The sequence below is a fragment of the Manis pentadactyla genome, chromosome 3, assembly GCF_030020395.1.
Source record: "Manis pentadactyla isolate mManPen7 chromosome 3, mManPen7.hap1, whole genome shotgun sequence".
Classification (NCBI taxonomy): domain Eukaryota; kingdom Metazoa; phylum Chordata; class Mammalia; order Pholidota; family Manidae; genus Manis; species Manis pentadactyla.
This window is the reverse complement of record NC_080021.1, coordinates 188,438,829-188,452,921: the sequence shown is the minus strand read 5'-3', so window position 1 is coordinate 188,452,921 and position 14,093 is coordinate 188,438,829. Positions and strand designations below refer to the sequence as shown.

Below are 14,093 nucleotides of genomic sequence, written 5' to 3'. Positions count from 1 at the left end.
GAGTTATCCTGGCCTTGCAATTGGTATGGGCCCCAAATACAGGGTAGCCCAAGCTGTCGTGACCCACCTGGCCCAACTCACATGATAATTCCAAAGCGGCTCCCCAGGAGGTAAGACGTGTCATCCCTCTGTCTTTGGTGCTCTTGTTTTTGGAGAAAGGACAAGACCAAAATGATGAAAAGCTGTAGGAAAAGAAGATAAGAGCATCAGTGGGATCATTCATCCTGGATGTGCCCTCAGTGCCCTCCCTGAAACAGGATGCGCAGGTGAGCAGAGGGCTCAGAATGTCTGTGACCCGCAAACTTGACCCGCAAACTCCACAGGCGGGAAGCTGCCTACACACACCCTTGAGTTTCCAGAAGGTTTTTTTTACTGAGTTTTCCTTTGAGTTGCCCTGAACAAACATGGGTTCAAATCTAGTCTCTCCCCCATATGGCTGGGATTTAACTTCTGTGAACCTCAGTTTCCTCATCTGTCAAAAGGGTATAATATCTGCCGGGTTGAAAATCCTTCTTTGTCTTTTCCCTGTGGATTCAGCCACATTCTCACATACTTATTTCTTACATTCTTTTTTCAAACATGTTCTTTTCTCTTCTTCTTTGCTAGAAGCTTCTTGAGAATTGTCTACACTTGTTGTCTCCACTTCCTCACCCCTCACTTGCTCTTCAAACCCCTTACCTGGCATCTACCCCTGGTAATAGCTCGGCCAAAGCTGGTTACCATCTTGTTGCTCGATGCGGAGCACAGCTGAAGCCCAGATCTGGCTTGATCTCTCAGCATGCCGACCACTTCCTCCTTTCAGAAACACTCTCTTCCCCAGGCTTCCATCAGCCATATTTTTCTCGTTTTTCTCTTTACTTCTCTGTCTCGCTTGCTGGATCATTCTTTGTTCAACCACTAGATTTGGATTTCCTTACAGTTCATTCCAAGGACCACTCCCCTTTTTACCCAATCCTCTCTCCTTGGCAATCTCATCCATGTCCCTGTTTTCAATGGCCAACAATAGACAGAAGGTTCAAAAACTTGAATCTTCAGCCCAGACCTTATCTATGAGCTCCAAAACTGTTCATCCAACTCCAGAGTTGGCATTTCTTTTTAATGTGTTGAAAGCTTCTTGAATCCAGTAGGTGGATGGAACACATGATTTTTCTCCCTGCCATATTCCCTCATCAGCCCCAAACCTGGATCTCTTCTAATTTTTCTTAACTAATGAATGGAAGATAACACCATCCTTCCAGCTGTGCAAGTTAGAAAGCTAAGTGGTCCTTAGCCTCTCTGTTCCCTAACCTCTCTTTCTAGCCCATTACCAAGTCCTGTTCTTTTTATGTCCCAAATGTCTCGAGTTGACCACCATCTAGAATGAGCTAAAATCGTCTCTTACCTGGACCCCTGCAACCGTCTCCTAACTGATTCTCCTGCCTCCTCTCTCGCCCACCTCCAACCTGATACCTGCACTGCAACTTGAGTGATCATTTCAAAAGATAAATCTGATCACACCATTTCCAGCTTCATGCTTGAAACACTCCAGTTAATTCCCACTGTACTTAGAATGAAGGCACAACTTCACACCAAGGCCCACAGGCTGCGTCCTGCCTGGCCCTGCCCATCTCCCACACACCTCCACCTCAGCTCTCCACTCCAGCCACACAGCCTTCTCAGTTCCTCACCCTCGCCCTCCCTCGCCCTCCACAGAGCCTCTGCCCTGGGCTCTCCCTTCTGTCTGAAATGCTCTTTACTACAGTTCTCAACAGACCTCAGCCTTTCAGAAAAGCCTTCTTTTGGCTTTTCTGTCTGTCATCAAGAAAGGATACTCTAAAACACTCTAAAAACATCAAGGACACTCTAAAACCCAGTGTCCTTGGTTCCTCGGCCCTTAAAAGCCTTCTTCTGCCTCTGTTTTGGTGCATAGTATAAGACAGCCAAGGAAATTCAGCTGATATCTCTGTTGACCGACTCAGGCCCCTTTTGGAGTCTGTGTGTGGGAGTGGCCCAGCTCCCCTGCCCTCCCCTCCTCGGTCTTTCCCTGCCTTGACTTACCGATGGGATGAGGGAGTAATGGAGGAAGAGTTCCATGTCCATCGAACTGGTACAGGTGACGTTTAACTGCCTGGTCCTGAAAAACAGCCAAAAAACCACATTCACATCATCAGTCATTGCTACAGTCACTGACTCTTTAGCCTTGAGCATCACTGTCAGGAGTTTGGCTTGTAACCCACTCAAATCATCTGATCTTTTTTAACTTTGCTTCCTCAGAGCCAGTGCTACTCACCTGTGATGTGTCTTCCCTAAGTGGATTAATCTTTCCTATTCCTCTTTTCAGCCTGGTTATCTATCCAGCTGCTCTACTAACTGGATCTAACACCTTCCTTTCTTGATGACAGTCAGTGACAGTTTCAGATTCTGTGAGGCCTGATGCTTATATAACTTGGGACATTCTTTCTAAATAAAACTACAAAACCATTTTACTTGTTCATATTTTTAGGAAAACATATTGTCATGTAAACACTTAACTAAGGTGCCTCCCTCTCTCCCAGAACCTTGGAAGGGTTCTGAGCAAGTGAGGGGCCCTGAGACTAAAGCTTCAGTAACTTCATAGGAAATCAGCCTTTGGACAAGTTTTTCCATAACCAGACGGTAAGGAGCATCAGCTTGTTCCTGATCCCCTGCTGGACTGTTGGGACAGGACAGTGGTTATCTGGACTTTGTCCTCTCTAGGTTTCATAGTCTGTAGGACAAGGTTGCTGGGGTCTCTTGTCTGAAACACATGACAGCAGTTTTGTGACTTCACTTTAAAAGGTACCTCCTCCTTTCTGGGGCTGCCACCCCACTGTTCTTGCTGCTCTGACTTCCCCTGCACCACCTCAGCATGCTTTCTCACCCTTCCAGATCTCTGCTCACTCTTTTCCCTGCTCCTACAGCATCCCCTAGCCACGTCCTGGGCTCCCTTCTCTGGCCAGCTCCTCCATCTTCCTCACAAGTCTCAGGGAAGAGCATGCCTCTAGGGAGTCCATGATCATGGAACATTCTTCAGTAATTCTTTAAAATCCCAGTGCTCCCTGGTTAGGTCTGTCTAACCACAGCTCTGACACATCTTAGAAGTGGAGGAAAGTAGGAGGAAATTAAGCTATCAAAAATGTGGTAGATCTATAAAAGACACACTTCTGTTTTCAGGAAGGTAAACATATATCAGTCTCCCTATCCATACAAAACCTTCAAGATGACAGAAAATTTGTAATTTTTTTAAAAAAGAAAGAAAGAAAACAGCCATATTTGAAAACAAGAGGGATCCTATCAGGGACACAGAAACTACTAGAAGACCCTGAATGACAGAGAGCAACTGGGACTAGATCAAAGAGAATAAGCATCAGCTAACATGGCTACAGACTGGGACCACACAAGGAGCGCTCTGCACCCATAGGGCAACAGGCTGAAGCACAGTGGGGCTGCCACAGAATGATGAACTGGGGTCTCATAGAGACTCATGTGTCCTCGACTCCTGCTGACCAGCCAGGGGCAATGGAGTTTATGTCTCTGGGGGTAGTATGTATATATGGGTCTCAGAGAGAGAGGCTGTGCTCTGGGCCACAGGTGACACCTGAAAGGGACCAGTTGCTTTGGCTTCCAGAAGTCCAGCCTCTGAGGTATGCCATCTATTGATACATCCCCTCTCCAGCCCACTGCACAGAGAGCAAGCCTTACTACTAGCCCTGGGAGCAGCTGCCACAAATCCACAAAGCAAGTATCCTGGTAGAAAGCTCGATCACAGAGATGAGCATGCAGTCAAGAACCATCAAACATTTAAGAAACATTACACCAAAGAAGGGAGCCAAATATTCAACAGAGAGAGGAATTTATTCCTGAGGAAACAAAGTTAATATGTATCTATATGAGGTAATTACTAGAAGAAATTCTCTACAAGAAGAATAAATCTAGGAGGAAGTAGAGGGGTGCAAAAAGCAATAGTAGGCAAAGAAATTAGTGAAACTTCTTGCTAATCCTGAGCACAGGATTTTAAATAAATACATATTTAAATAAATATATACATATACACACACTGAGAGAGAGAAAAAAACGTTTTTAGAACTACAAAGACTCAAAAGACCCTCTCTGAAAGAAATATTGGAGGAAATTCTCAATTAATGAGAAAAATGAATCTAGGAGGAAGAAGGATTTAAAAGCAACAGTGCATAGAGAAATTAATAAAATACATGTTAAATATCTACATAAATAATTGTTATGAAACAAAATGTTTGCAATGCCAATTTTGGAGGTAAAATACCAGAAGACAGACCCCACAGGATGAGGGAAAGGTGAGTAGGAACAGGTGTGGATGCAGATGGAAGTAAAATAATGATTGAGTTCTCATGTTTAGGAGGCTGATAAAGAAACCTGTTTTTTCTTTCTGGGCTTTATTTTAAAAATTAGAATTCTAAGTAAGCATGTGAAAAATCCATAGTTAACTCTACGAGAAGAATATAAATAAAAAGTAAACCAGCATATTGAAAAGTATATATGAAAGAAAATTCAATTGCTCCAACAGACTACAGGAAGAGAAAAAAATGAGATAAAGATTAAAAGAGAAACACCATAAGGACAAAAATGTCCAAAGAGTAGTAAGCCACCAGCAAAGAAGAAATACAAATATTTGATAAACGCTTAAAATTTCAACTAGTAATAAAAGTAGACATTAAGATGAAATACCACTTATCTATTAAACTGGGGATTACTTACTGAAAATACTACCAGCATTACTGAAAGTTAAGACAAGTTGGTATTCATCTTCTGGTAGTCAGACTGTAAACTTGTATAACCATTCTGAGGATTAATTTTGTAATATATATATATATATATATATATATATATACCAAGGACCTTTAAAATACAGCAATTCCATTCTACAAATTCTACTTAAAAAAAAAAACAAAACTTAAGCTAAGGAAATAATCAAAGAAACTCCTAAAGATATGTACTAGAATACATATCTTTATGTATTCTCTCTCTCTCTGTCTCTTCCACATAAGTATAACATTTTAAATGTAATATATGCTCATTGTAAAACATCACAAATATTAGCAAATATATAAAGTGGTAAATAAAGGCCTTTCTTCTCCATAATTATGTGTTTATAAACTGTATTGTTTTAAGCAAAAATGGGATCAGACTAAACTTGATTTCTTCATTTAATCAACAAAAGTAAGGAAATTCATTTAAGAAAGGAAGAAAATCTTTAATTTATGAAAGAAGGAAGGAAGTTGAGACAGACCCATCAGACTCTTCTGGATGGGTGACGCTCCTGATACAGACTCGCTACCAGGCCTGTCTCCTGCTCTGGGAGGCTGAGCAGAGACTAAGTCTTGTGGCAGCTCAAACCAGGTGAGTTCAAGGAGGGTTGACCGTCAGCCGTCTAAATAAGGGGTCCAGAGCTACTGAGTCTGATTTCCTGGGCTATGCTTCTACTCCAACAGCCACTACAGTGAAGTGTGCAATGCAGTCAACCCATATTAAAAAGCCATGGACCCATGAAGAAACAGAAAATCTAAACAGACTAATTACCAGCAATGAAATTGAATTGGTAATCAAAAAACTACCCAAGAACAAAACCTCTGGACCAGACAGCTTTACTGCTGAATTTTATCAGACATTTAGAGAAGACCTCCTTAAAGTTTTAATACCCATTCTCCTTAAAGTTTTCCAAAAAGTAGAAGAGGAGGGAATACTCCCAAACTCATTCTATGAGGCCAGCATCACTCTAATACCAAAACCAGGAAAAGACACCACAAAAGAAGAAAATTACAGACCACTATCCCTGATGAACATAGATGCAAAAATACTCAACAAAATATTAGCCTATTAGTAGTTAGTTAAACGTATGATAATAGCTTTCATTGATTGATGTCACCATATTAGGTGTCAGTATGTCCTAGGCATTTTGCTATTTTATATTCTCTAAATTAATCTTTACAATCTTATGAGGTAGGTTGTATTATCTCCTTTTTAAAATGAGGCACTGAAGCCAGGAGAGGTTTCATAACTTGATCAGGAGATGAGGCCTGGAGCCATCCTCCCTGGAGGACACCATCTTCCCAGCCTGGCTGTGGGTTCACGTGGCTCCTTGGAGCTTCTAGAGCTCCCTGACCTTCTGGGCTGTGGCTGGCTCATCTCTGATCCCCAAGGCCAGCCCGGTGCCTGGCACAGAGAGGCTTAGGAATGTCTATTAAATTCCAAGGGAACTGCCCTCAGGAAATCAAGGCCCAGAGAGGGCCAGTGAGCAGAAAACACACTATTTCAGGTCTCGCACAGTGAGTTCAGGCACTGGCCACCTCGTGGGTGGTCAGCAGAAGGAAATCGGTTTTCACTGCTCAGTGCAGAGAAAAGTTAGGAAAGGAGGAGGATATGCACACAGAGTGTGTGTGTGTGTGTGTGTGTGTGTGCAAAACAAATTTTCACAGAACAATACCCTTAATATGCTTGGTGTCCTCCGGTATTTTTAACTTGATTCAATTCTATTAATTCTGTAAAATGCTGGTCATACCACTAAATTAATTTTACAATCCACTAATGGGTCTCAGCTGTTTGAAAAAAAACTTGGTGAGACTATCGATAGCTAGGGTAGGGGCCCAGGCATCCCTGAAGGCCTCTGACTCACAGCCCCTTCGGCAAGTATTTGCCTTTGCCCCAGAGGGCGCCCCCAAACCAGGCCCTGCCCTGATGTGTAAACAGCAGGTGAGATCATCAAGGAAACTTCAGCTCGGGCCCTTAGCGCTTCTCCTGGCCGCCGCTGCACCAGTTTCCGGCCTGAGCTTGTCTCCCCTCTGCGGGAGCCGCTAGCCTCCCCCACCTGGAGAGGAAGGCTCCTTCCCCCGGACTCCGCAACTAGCCCGCGTGCTCTCTGCACTCATCACTCCCGCTTGCTGCTATAGCTGCATTTTTCATGTCGAATGTCTCACTTTCAGACCATGCTTTTCAAAGGCAAGAACGGGTTTTATTCAACTTTGAACCTCGACAACTCCCCCCAGCCCCACCGACACACACCCAGCTTCTGACTTGGGAAGAGGTACATAACAGATCCAAGCGAGTGCTGAATGAGTGAGTGAAAAGGGCAGGCAGGCGGGCAGGCAGGGAGGACCGGAGGGAGGAAGAATGAGACACCTGCGCGGCACCGCGGGTGGTGGGCATGCGCGCAGCAGAGCCGGACCCTGCCACGTCCACTGGGACCCACCCCATCAGGGAATCACAGACTCCTAACCGGTAACTGAAAGGCTCTGGAATCTGACCCCATCCGATGGTCGAATCCTTTTAGGACCCTCCCCCAGGCCCAAACCCATGTGCAGCCATGAAGGCTTGTTTGGGCACTTCCAGTAGTGGGAACCCTCTCCCTCCAGAGCCCAACACTTCCATCTCACTGAGGCGTGGGGCCCAGAGGGAAAAGCACTGGTTTGGAGCCTGACAGCAAGCAAGCCCCAGCTCCACCACGTGACTGGGTGAGCCCTGCCCCTCTCTGGGCCTTACTCTCCTTATCCTGAAAATACATCTAATGCCTGCCATCTGAGCTGCCACAAGGATTAGATACAATGAGAGTCAGGTGCCTGCCTTGTGCTCAGTGGAATGATCTTTCCCATCCCTTTCCTGCTTTCGGGCAGTTTTGATCAAAGAAAAGGAGTTTTCCTTTTCTTGGGCTGGAAAGGGACTCTCACTGGCAGGGTTTCTTTCACCTCAACTCCCTGGGGTGTCTGGGCTCAGCCCTTCCCAATCCAGTGCACACCACAGACAACCAGCCTGGCATCCCTGGCCTCCTGCTAGGCCTGGGCATGTGAGGGACTCCCCTGCCCTTGGGCTCCTGACCGTGCAGTGGACTGAAGTCCTCCACCTGGTTAACCAGTAGCTAGAGTGGCTGCCCATGCCTGGCCCAGGGCCCAGTCTCCCACTTCCATGCTGCTGACAGAGTGGCCCGAAGCAAGGTACCCTGTCTAGAATAGCCCCACTGCCCTCCCAAGCTGCTGGCATCTGGTGAAGGGGCCTGGCCAGGAATAACTGCTTCAGGCAGATCCTCACTCTGACTGCTAGGTGCTGTGCTTCCTCAGGCTCTTGGAACCCTTGGGTATCTCTCTGTTCACTTGTGAATGAAGAAGGCTGGACTTCTTGGGACAGAGCCCATGGTCACAGCAGCCAGTCACTGTTTGGAAATGCCTTTTCATGGACCTGTGTCCCCCCAGGAAGGGGAGCTCCTTGTTGGGGGGACCTTTTTCATTCATCTCTATGTCCCCGGCTCCAGGCCCAGTATGTGGCAACTGTAGGCACTCACTAATGTTTCCTAAGTGTACGGATGGAAAGTTAATGTTTCTTGAGAGCCTACTGTGCACCAAGTTATACTTCAAGGGCTGTGCATTTATTAACTAATTTCATCCTCACAACAGCCCTGTGAGAGACGTACCATTATCACCCCATTTCACAGATGAGGAAACGGAGGCACTGAAAGGTCAGGAAACTTGTCTGAGCTTGCCCACGTAAGTGAGAGAGCCAGGACTTGGACCCTGGCACTCTGGGTGATCATGTAAGTACTTCCCAGCTGTCACATTCTATGACTTCACCGTAACTGCCCACGGCTATGGCCAGTGCAGTCTGAGCTCTCACGGCTGGAGACAGGAGGAGGACAGGACCTGTAAAGACTCGAGAGCTAATCTGTGCACCAGCTCATCTGTGTGCAGCTTTAAGAACTCCATGGGGGAAAGTGAAAATTCCTTTCAAAAATGAGATCCATGATGGAACGACAGGCTGTCTGGAGGGCGGGAAGTGGGCAGGGTGTCTGTGAAACAAGGATGGCCATGTGTCGACAACTGCTGGAGCTGGTGATGGGATATGGGGTTCTTTATACTATTCTCTCTTCTTTCATGTAAATTCATGTACTTCCATAATAAAAATGTAAACCTTTTTAAATAAAATTAAGTCCATGACTACCAAACCCACACAGGCTGCTACCTTGCTGGTGGTCTCTTCGTATTTCTTCCCAGCTCCTCCACCCCCCCAGGGCCTGCCTCCAATGGCCTTCCCAGGAAGGCAGGTATGTCCTTCTGTCTGCTTCTCTCTCTTAGGACTGTTGGTTTGTCTCTGTCTGTTGGTTTGTCACATTCTCTGTGGCTCTGAGAATCAGGGGAATGTTCTACAGTGAAAGACACACTGACACATGTTTTTACTCCATTTCTTCCCCACGGTGTCTGTCTTCTCTGCATGTCCAAATCTGTTTTCTTCTCATTTGCCTGACTACTCGCATCCATTTTGGCCTCACTGTACAACTAGGGATGGTTGGCTCTGGGTTGGTGACCTCCTTGTTGGTGTATGGGGATGTCTTCATGCTCACGCGGGTCCTCAGATCTGTCTGGAGGGAAGACTCTGGGATTTGAAGTCAGAGACCTTGTGACCTGGGGTGAATCGTTTCTCCTCCGGAAGCCTTGGCTGCTTTGTCTGTAGAGTGGCTGTAATACCAGCACTTCCCTGGTCATTAGGGAATGGGTACACATGGTGCCTTGTTAACTGAAAAGCACCATGCATGCTGGTTCTCAGGCCTGCTTCCTCTTCCCTACAACTGCTGCCCACAGATGCTGTCCACGAGATGGGAGTGGAGGATTCCACACAGCAGCCTGGCCCCCAGTAGTCACTGGGGGCATTCTCTTGGGGTGGCACCACCATTATCAGGATGCACAGGAGCCATGGTACCAAGGAGCTGAACGCCCTGACTGGGTGTCCGGGCTCCACTGGTTAACCAGCTGGCTGATTGTCTCTGAGACACAGAATCAGCATGGCCAGGCTGGGAACAGGCTTCCAGCAGGCAGAGGAGCCGTGGGGTCTCCCCCGTATGGGGCTACCGGCATCATGGCGAGAACTGTCTTCACGGTTTGCAAACCATCTCTCCCCCAAGTCTCACCTGATTCTCAGACAGCAAGGTTCAGGGAGACGCCATCACCTGTCCACAGGGGGACTCAAACACAGGTACTAACGTTAAGCTTTAAGGAACAGAGATGAGGTATTAGTTGGCTTCTGGTGTTTGGCCTGTCTTTACTTCATTTCTCCCAGGGCCTCCCAGTGTCCTCCACTGTGGGTCCAGATCTCTGTTCCCTCCCTTGCCATGACCTCACCCATCCATCTGGAGCTTACTGCACAGTAAGGAATGACCAGCCGTGGGTGGGTACCCTCCTTCAGAGGGTGTGAATGGGAGTGTTTTCACACATGTCTGCAAAATTCAGAGAGAATTACCACAAAAAAAATTGGTGATTGAAGAAGACAAAAGCCCATTTTTCTATTCCCTACCATTCTTAACTGTCCAATAAAGCACCATTCATTTTCATTTCTTTTCACTTAGTAACAAAAATAGCTATCATTTATTGGAGGTTTATCACATCCTGGCCATTGAGATCTAGTCTTTTTAGTTATTATCTCACTTAGTCTTTTCACAACCTATGCAGGACTATCATACCCACTTCATGGATGAGAAAACTGAGGCTTTTGAGAGGGAAAGTAAATGCCCAAAGTCACTCAGCTAGTGAGTGCTAGAGCTGGAATTTGTACCTTTTTCTATTTTCAAAACAGGAAACATATTCACACATTAAAGTTACACTAAGATACCAATACAAGGTCCATGTCTGGGGTCCTCAAAGAAGACAGAGTCCCCCTACTCATCACTGGCCAGACAAATCTGAACCACATGCTCAGGACTGTGTCCTTCTTTGTGAGGATGCCTATGTCCTGCCAGCCTATGTCCAGGGAGACAACCATAATGGAAAGGAGATCCTGGGAGGGGTGCATGGAGGTCTGGGGTGGGCATGGTGCTGGCTTCAAAAGAATGTCAGGTGCTCAGAGGGCACAGCTGGCACCATGGGGTGGGTCAAGTTCCCTAAGTCCCGTCCACACTTCTGAGCCCAGACCATACAGGCCAGTTGTCTGCCTCCTTGTCATCTCCAGCCCAACATGCCCCAGCTGAGCTCTCCTACCAAACTCCTCCTCCTCTGGGGGTCCTCACGTCAGGAATGCCACCTCCATCTACCCATGAGACCCGGAGCAGCCTCTCCCATTCACCACCACTTCAAGCCCAGCCAGCTGGACCTCTCCAATCCGTGCTGAATCCAGACAGGTCTCCAGCCCCACGGCCACCACCATAGTCCAGCGCACCATCCCTTTTACCTGGACTTGGCAGTAGCCTCCTGCACTGCCCCTCAACCCCAAACCATTCTCCACCTGTGACCACAGGGGCCTTCCTCAGAGTCCGCCGCTGACCACCACATCACTCCCTGCTCCCTGTCGGCCTTTCCCTCTCCATCCAGAGAGCCCAGCTGGAGAGGGAGAAGGAGACCAGGACCGTGACACCTTCCAGCTCACGCCCCCAACTCCCCACCCAGCTGGCTCCCCCTCTCTGCCCACCTGTCCTTCAAGTGGGCCTCTGGTCTGTTTCATGTCACATGTCCTTTTCCATCCTCTGCCCTCAGGCTCTCTCCCTCTTTCCTGTGTCTGGGACTCCAGGTACAGGTATCCCCGCTTTTCGAAATTTCATGGTACACCATGTCACTTTTATGAAAGACCTACATTAGCACCCATTTTCACTAGCTAAAAGAAATCTGAAAAGGCTTTTCTCTTTTATGAAAAAGGGTGAAAAGTGAAAATAGCATTCAGCATGTGCTACGCAGCAGCTGTTACAGCAGCAGGCGCCCCAAGCAGCACGAGTGGCCCCCGTCGGCCCCTGTCGAGCTCCCTCCCGGGGAACTACACTCAGATTCTCAGCATCAAGCCAGCACTGCTCTGAATTCTGTGAGTACCTGTGCTCTATCTTGACTTCTTTGTGCATCCGTTAACAAGGTGTGTCCTAAGGTATCAGAAAAGTCTAAGAGAGGTTATTTCTTGGATTCAGGAATGCTCAAAATTTTCCCATCTAAATTAAGGGTAATTGCATCTTCTCTCAATGCCGTTTCAGCTTACGAAAGATTTCATAGGAATGCTCTACTTTCGGATAGAAGGGGAAACCTGTATCTCCTTTTCCAAGTGACTCTCATTATACCTGTTAGTCTTTTTACTTCTTTTTCCTTCTTCATCCTCCACAGCATTCTTCAACAATCTAAGCAGATACATGATGACCCAGAAAGTGGTGGCTCTACTTTTTGCTGTATTTTGTGGTAGTCCTTTCAGTTCTGTGGTCAGATAAGATCAAACGTTCGTATTTAAATGTTTGAGTGAGAATTCTTAATTCCTGACATCTGGGCAGGACTTCACAGATCTCAAAGTCCTTTCACATTCTTTTCTCAGACGTTCTTCACAAAGCTGGGTGTTAGGTAGGACATGGGCTCTTCTGCCTGATTTATAGATGAGGGAACTGAGCCTTTAAGATTTGCCAGAAACTACAGAGCCAGGATTCAAACCTGGGTCCTCTAACACCATTATCTGGGCTCGTCCCACTCTGCTCTGTGGCTCCAAACTGAAGACAAACAGAAATCTTTTCACTGACCCGAAGCCGAGCCATGGTTCCTTCCTCCGTGCTAGCCTGCCTACAAAGGAGCTAACCCGTGCCTTCTCCCAGTTTCCAGGAACCACCATCAGAGAAGACGGTTGCCAGGACATGTGCTTGTCTAGCATGGCTTGTCTTAGATCTTACTCTGCTGACTCACCTTGCGCTTGTGGAAAGCATGTTGGTGGAAAAGCACCGCCTGCAGCCCCGGCGAGCAAGCTGCTTCTCTGGATTAGTCTTTGAGCTTCTCTGGCCTCCTGGTTATGATCATTTCTGATATTCTGATGTTCTGCCCAGTTCTCTTCACAGCACACAAAAAACTCAGACAAAAAGCAAACATCCAGTCAAATATTCACCAGAGAAATGAAAGCAAGCAGGCAGCCTTTTTCCTTGTTTCAGAACACTGCGGGCTATTCTTCTGTTCTTCCGCCCCTTCTCGTGTGCTTCCTCATGCAAAAGCAGGCACTTCCCCCCTCTTTCCTCTCTCGTGGACTCTGGCTATCTCTTTGAGCCCCCTGCAGTGGGCACTGGGGGTTGGGGGTGGTCAGGGGGCCCTAAGCTACTGGAACTTGGCCCAGCAGCTGAGGCTTCTTTGACTAGCTGTAAAAATTATTACAGGCAATAAAGTAGGACTCTGCCTCAAGGCAATAAACTAGGAAACTAGGACCACTGGCTTCAAGATTCTCCTTGGATACAAGGCCATCCATTGTTGGGAGAAGGAGCTGGAGACAAGTTCAAATTGAACACCACCCATGTGGTGGAACCAGCCACTGTCCACCAAGAATTGCTGCGCCCTCTCCGTAAGGAGACGCTGGCACTGGGAAGAAGCTGCCCAGCCAGACGCCAGACTCCCCAGCCCCTAGGAGCAAACATGGGCCAACGGCTCACCGATGGAATGTGAGCAGAAGTGACACGAGTAACTTGTGGGCCAAAACAATTAAGAAGCAAGTGTGTCTTTCCTATCTTCTCCTTCCCTGTGTGCTCGTTTAGGGCTCAAAGACCCTAAAGGAAATAGGATGGAGGGAGTCCAGATCCATGAATCATGTAGAGGAAACTGCCCTCTACATTGACTGCCCTCTCACACACAGCTATGTGGGCAAGAAATAAACTTTTATGGTACTAAGCCAGCCAAGTGCAAGCTTATTTGTTATAGCAGCTAGTGTTATGATAACACAGCACATAACACAGAAGACTTGAAAGTATCATGTAGTCCAAGTCCTTTATTTTAAGGAGAAGAAAACAGAGGCTTTGGGAAGGAAAGCATACTAACAAGACTGGCTAAGCCTCAGAAAGCCTGCTGTGCCCCCAGAGCTGTGGCCAGGGCATGAGCAGCCATGCTGGTGCCACACGACTCTGCCCCAGAGCACTGCTGACTAGGCCATGGCTGCATATGCCTGACCCGAGAGTGGCCAGTCGCAAGCCATACAGTCTCTTATTTGTGATAGACACCCTGCCTAGCAGAGCCTCTCTCTTAGGAGCCCGACCCTAAGACAGAGCAACAGCTAAGCACTCGTCAGTGGGACTAAGAACCAAGTAATACCCAGAGAGATGCAGGAACCTAAGGAACAGTCAAGTTCTGATCAGGCCAGAGCATGACTCTTGCTGCTGA

General features: G+C 47.1%; 1 protein-coding gene across 3 annotated transcripts in view; it reads right to left on the bottom strand.

Annotated features, from left to right (window-relative positions):
* LOC118914045 (stimulated by retinoic acid gene 6 protein-like) overlaps positions 1-13,113 on the bottom strand; it is a 57,423-nt gene extending 44,310 nt beyond the window's left edge. Inside the window, exons 1-3 of one of the 3 annotated variants that reach the window (XM_036888529.2) lie at positions 12,645-13,113; positions 2,038-2,113; positions 82-182 (exon numbers count right to left, since the gene is read on the bottom strand). In XM_036888529.2, coding sequence (XP_036744424.2) covers positions 82-182; positions 2,038-2,113; positions 12,645-12,664 — 197 coding nt within the window. In that variant the 5' untranslated portion in view covers positions 12,665-13,113. Of the gene's footprint in view, positions 1-81; positions 183-2,037; positions 2,117-12,644 lie in introns of those variants that run through there. The other 2 variants (XM_036888526.2, XM_036888530.2) reach the window with 2 other exon arrangements.
* Between the last annotated feature and the right edge of the window lie 980 nt (positions 13,114-14,093).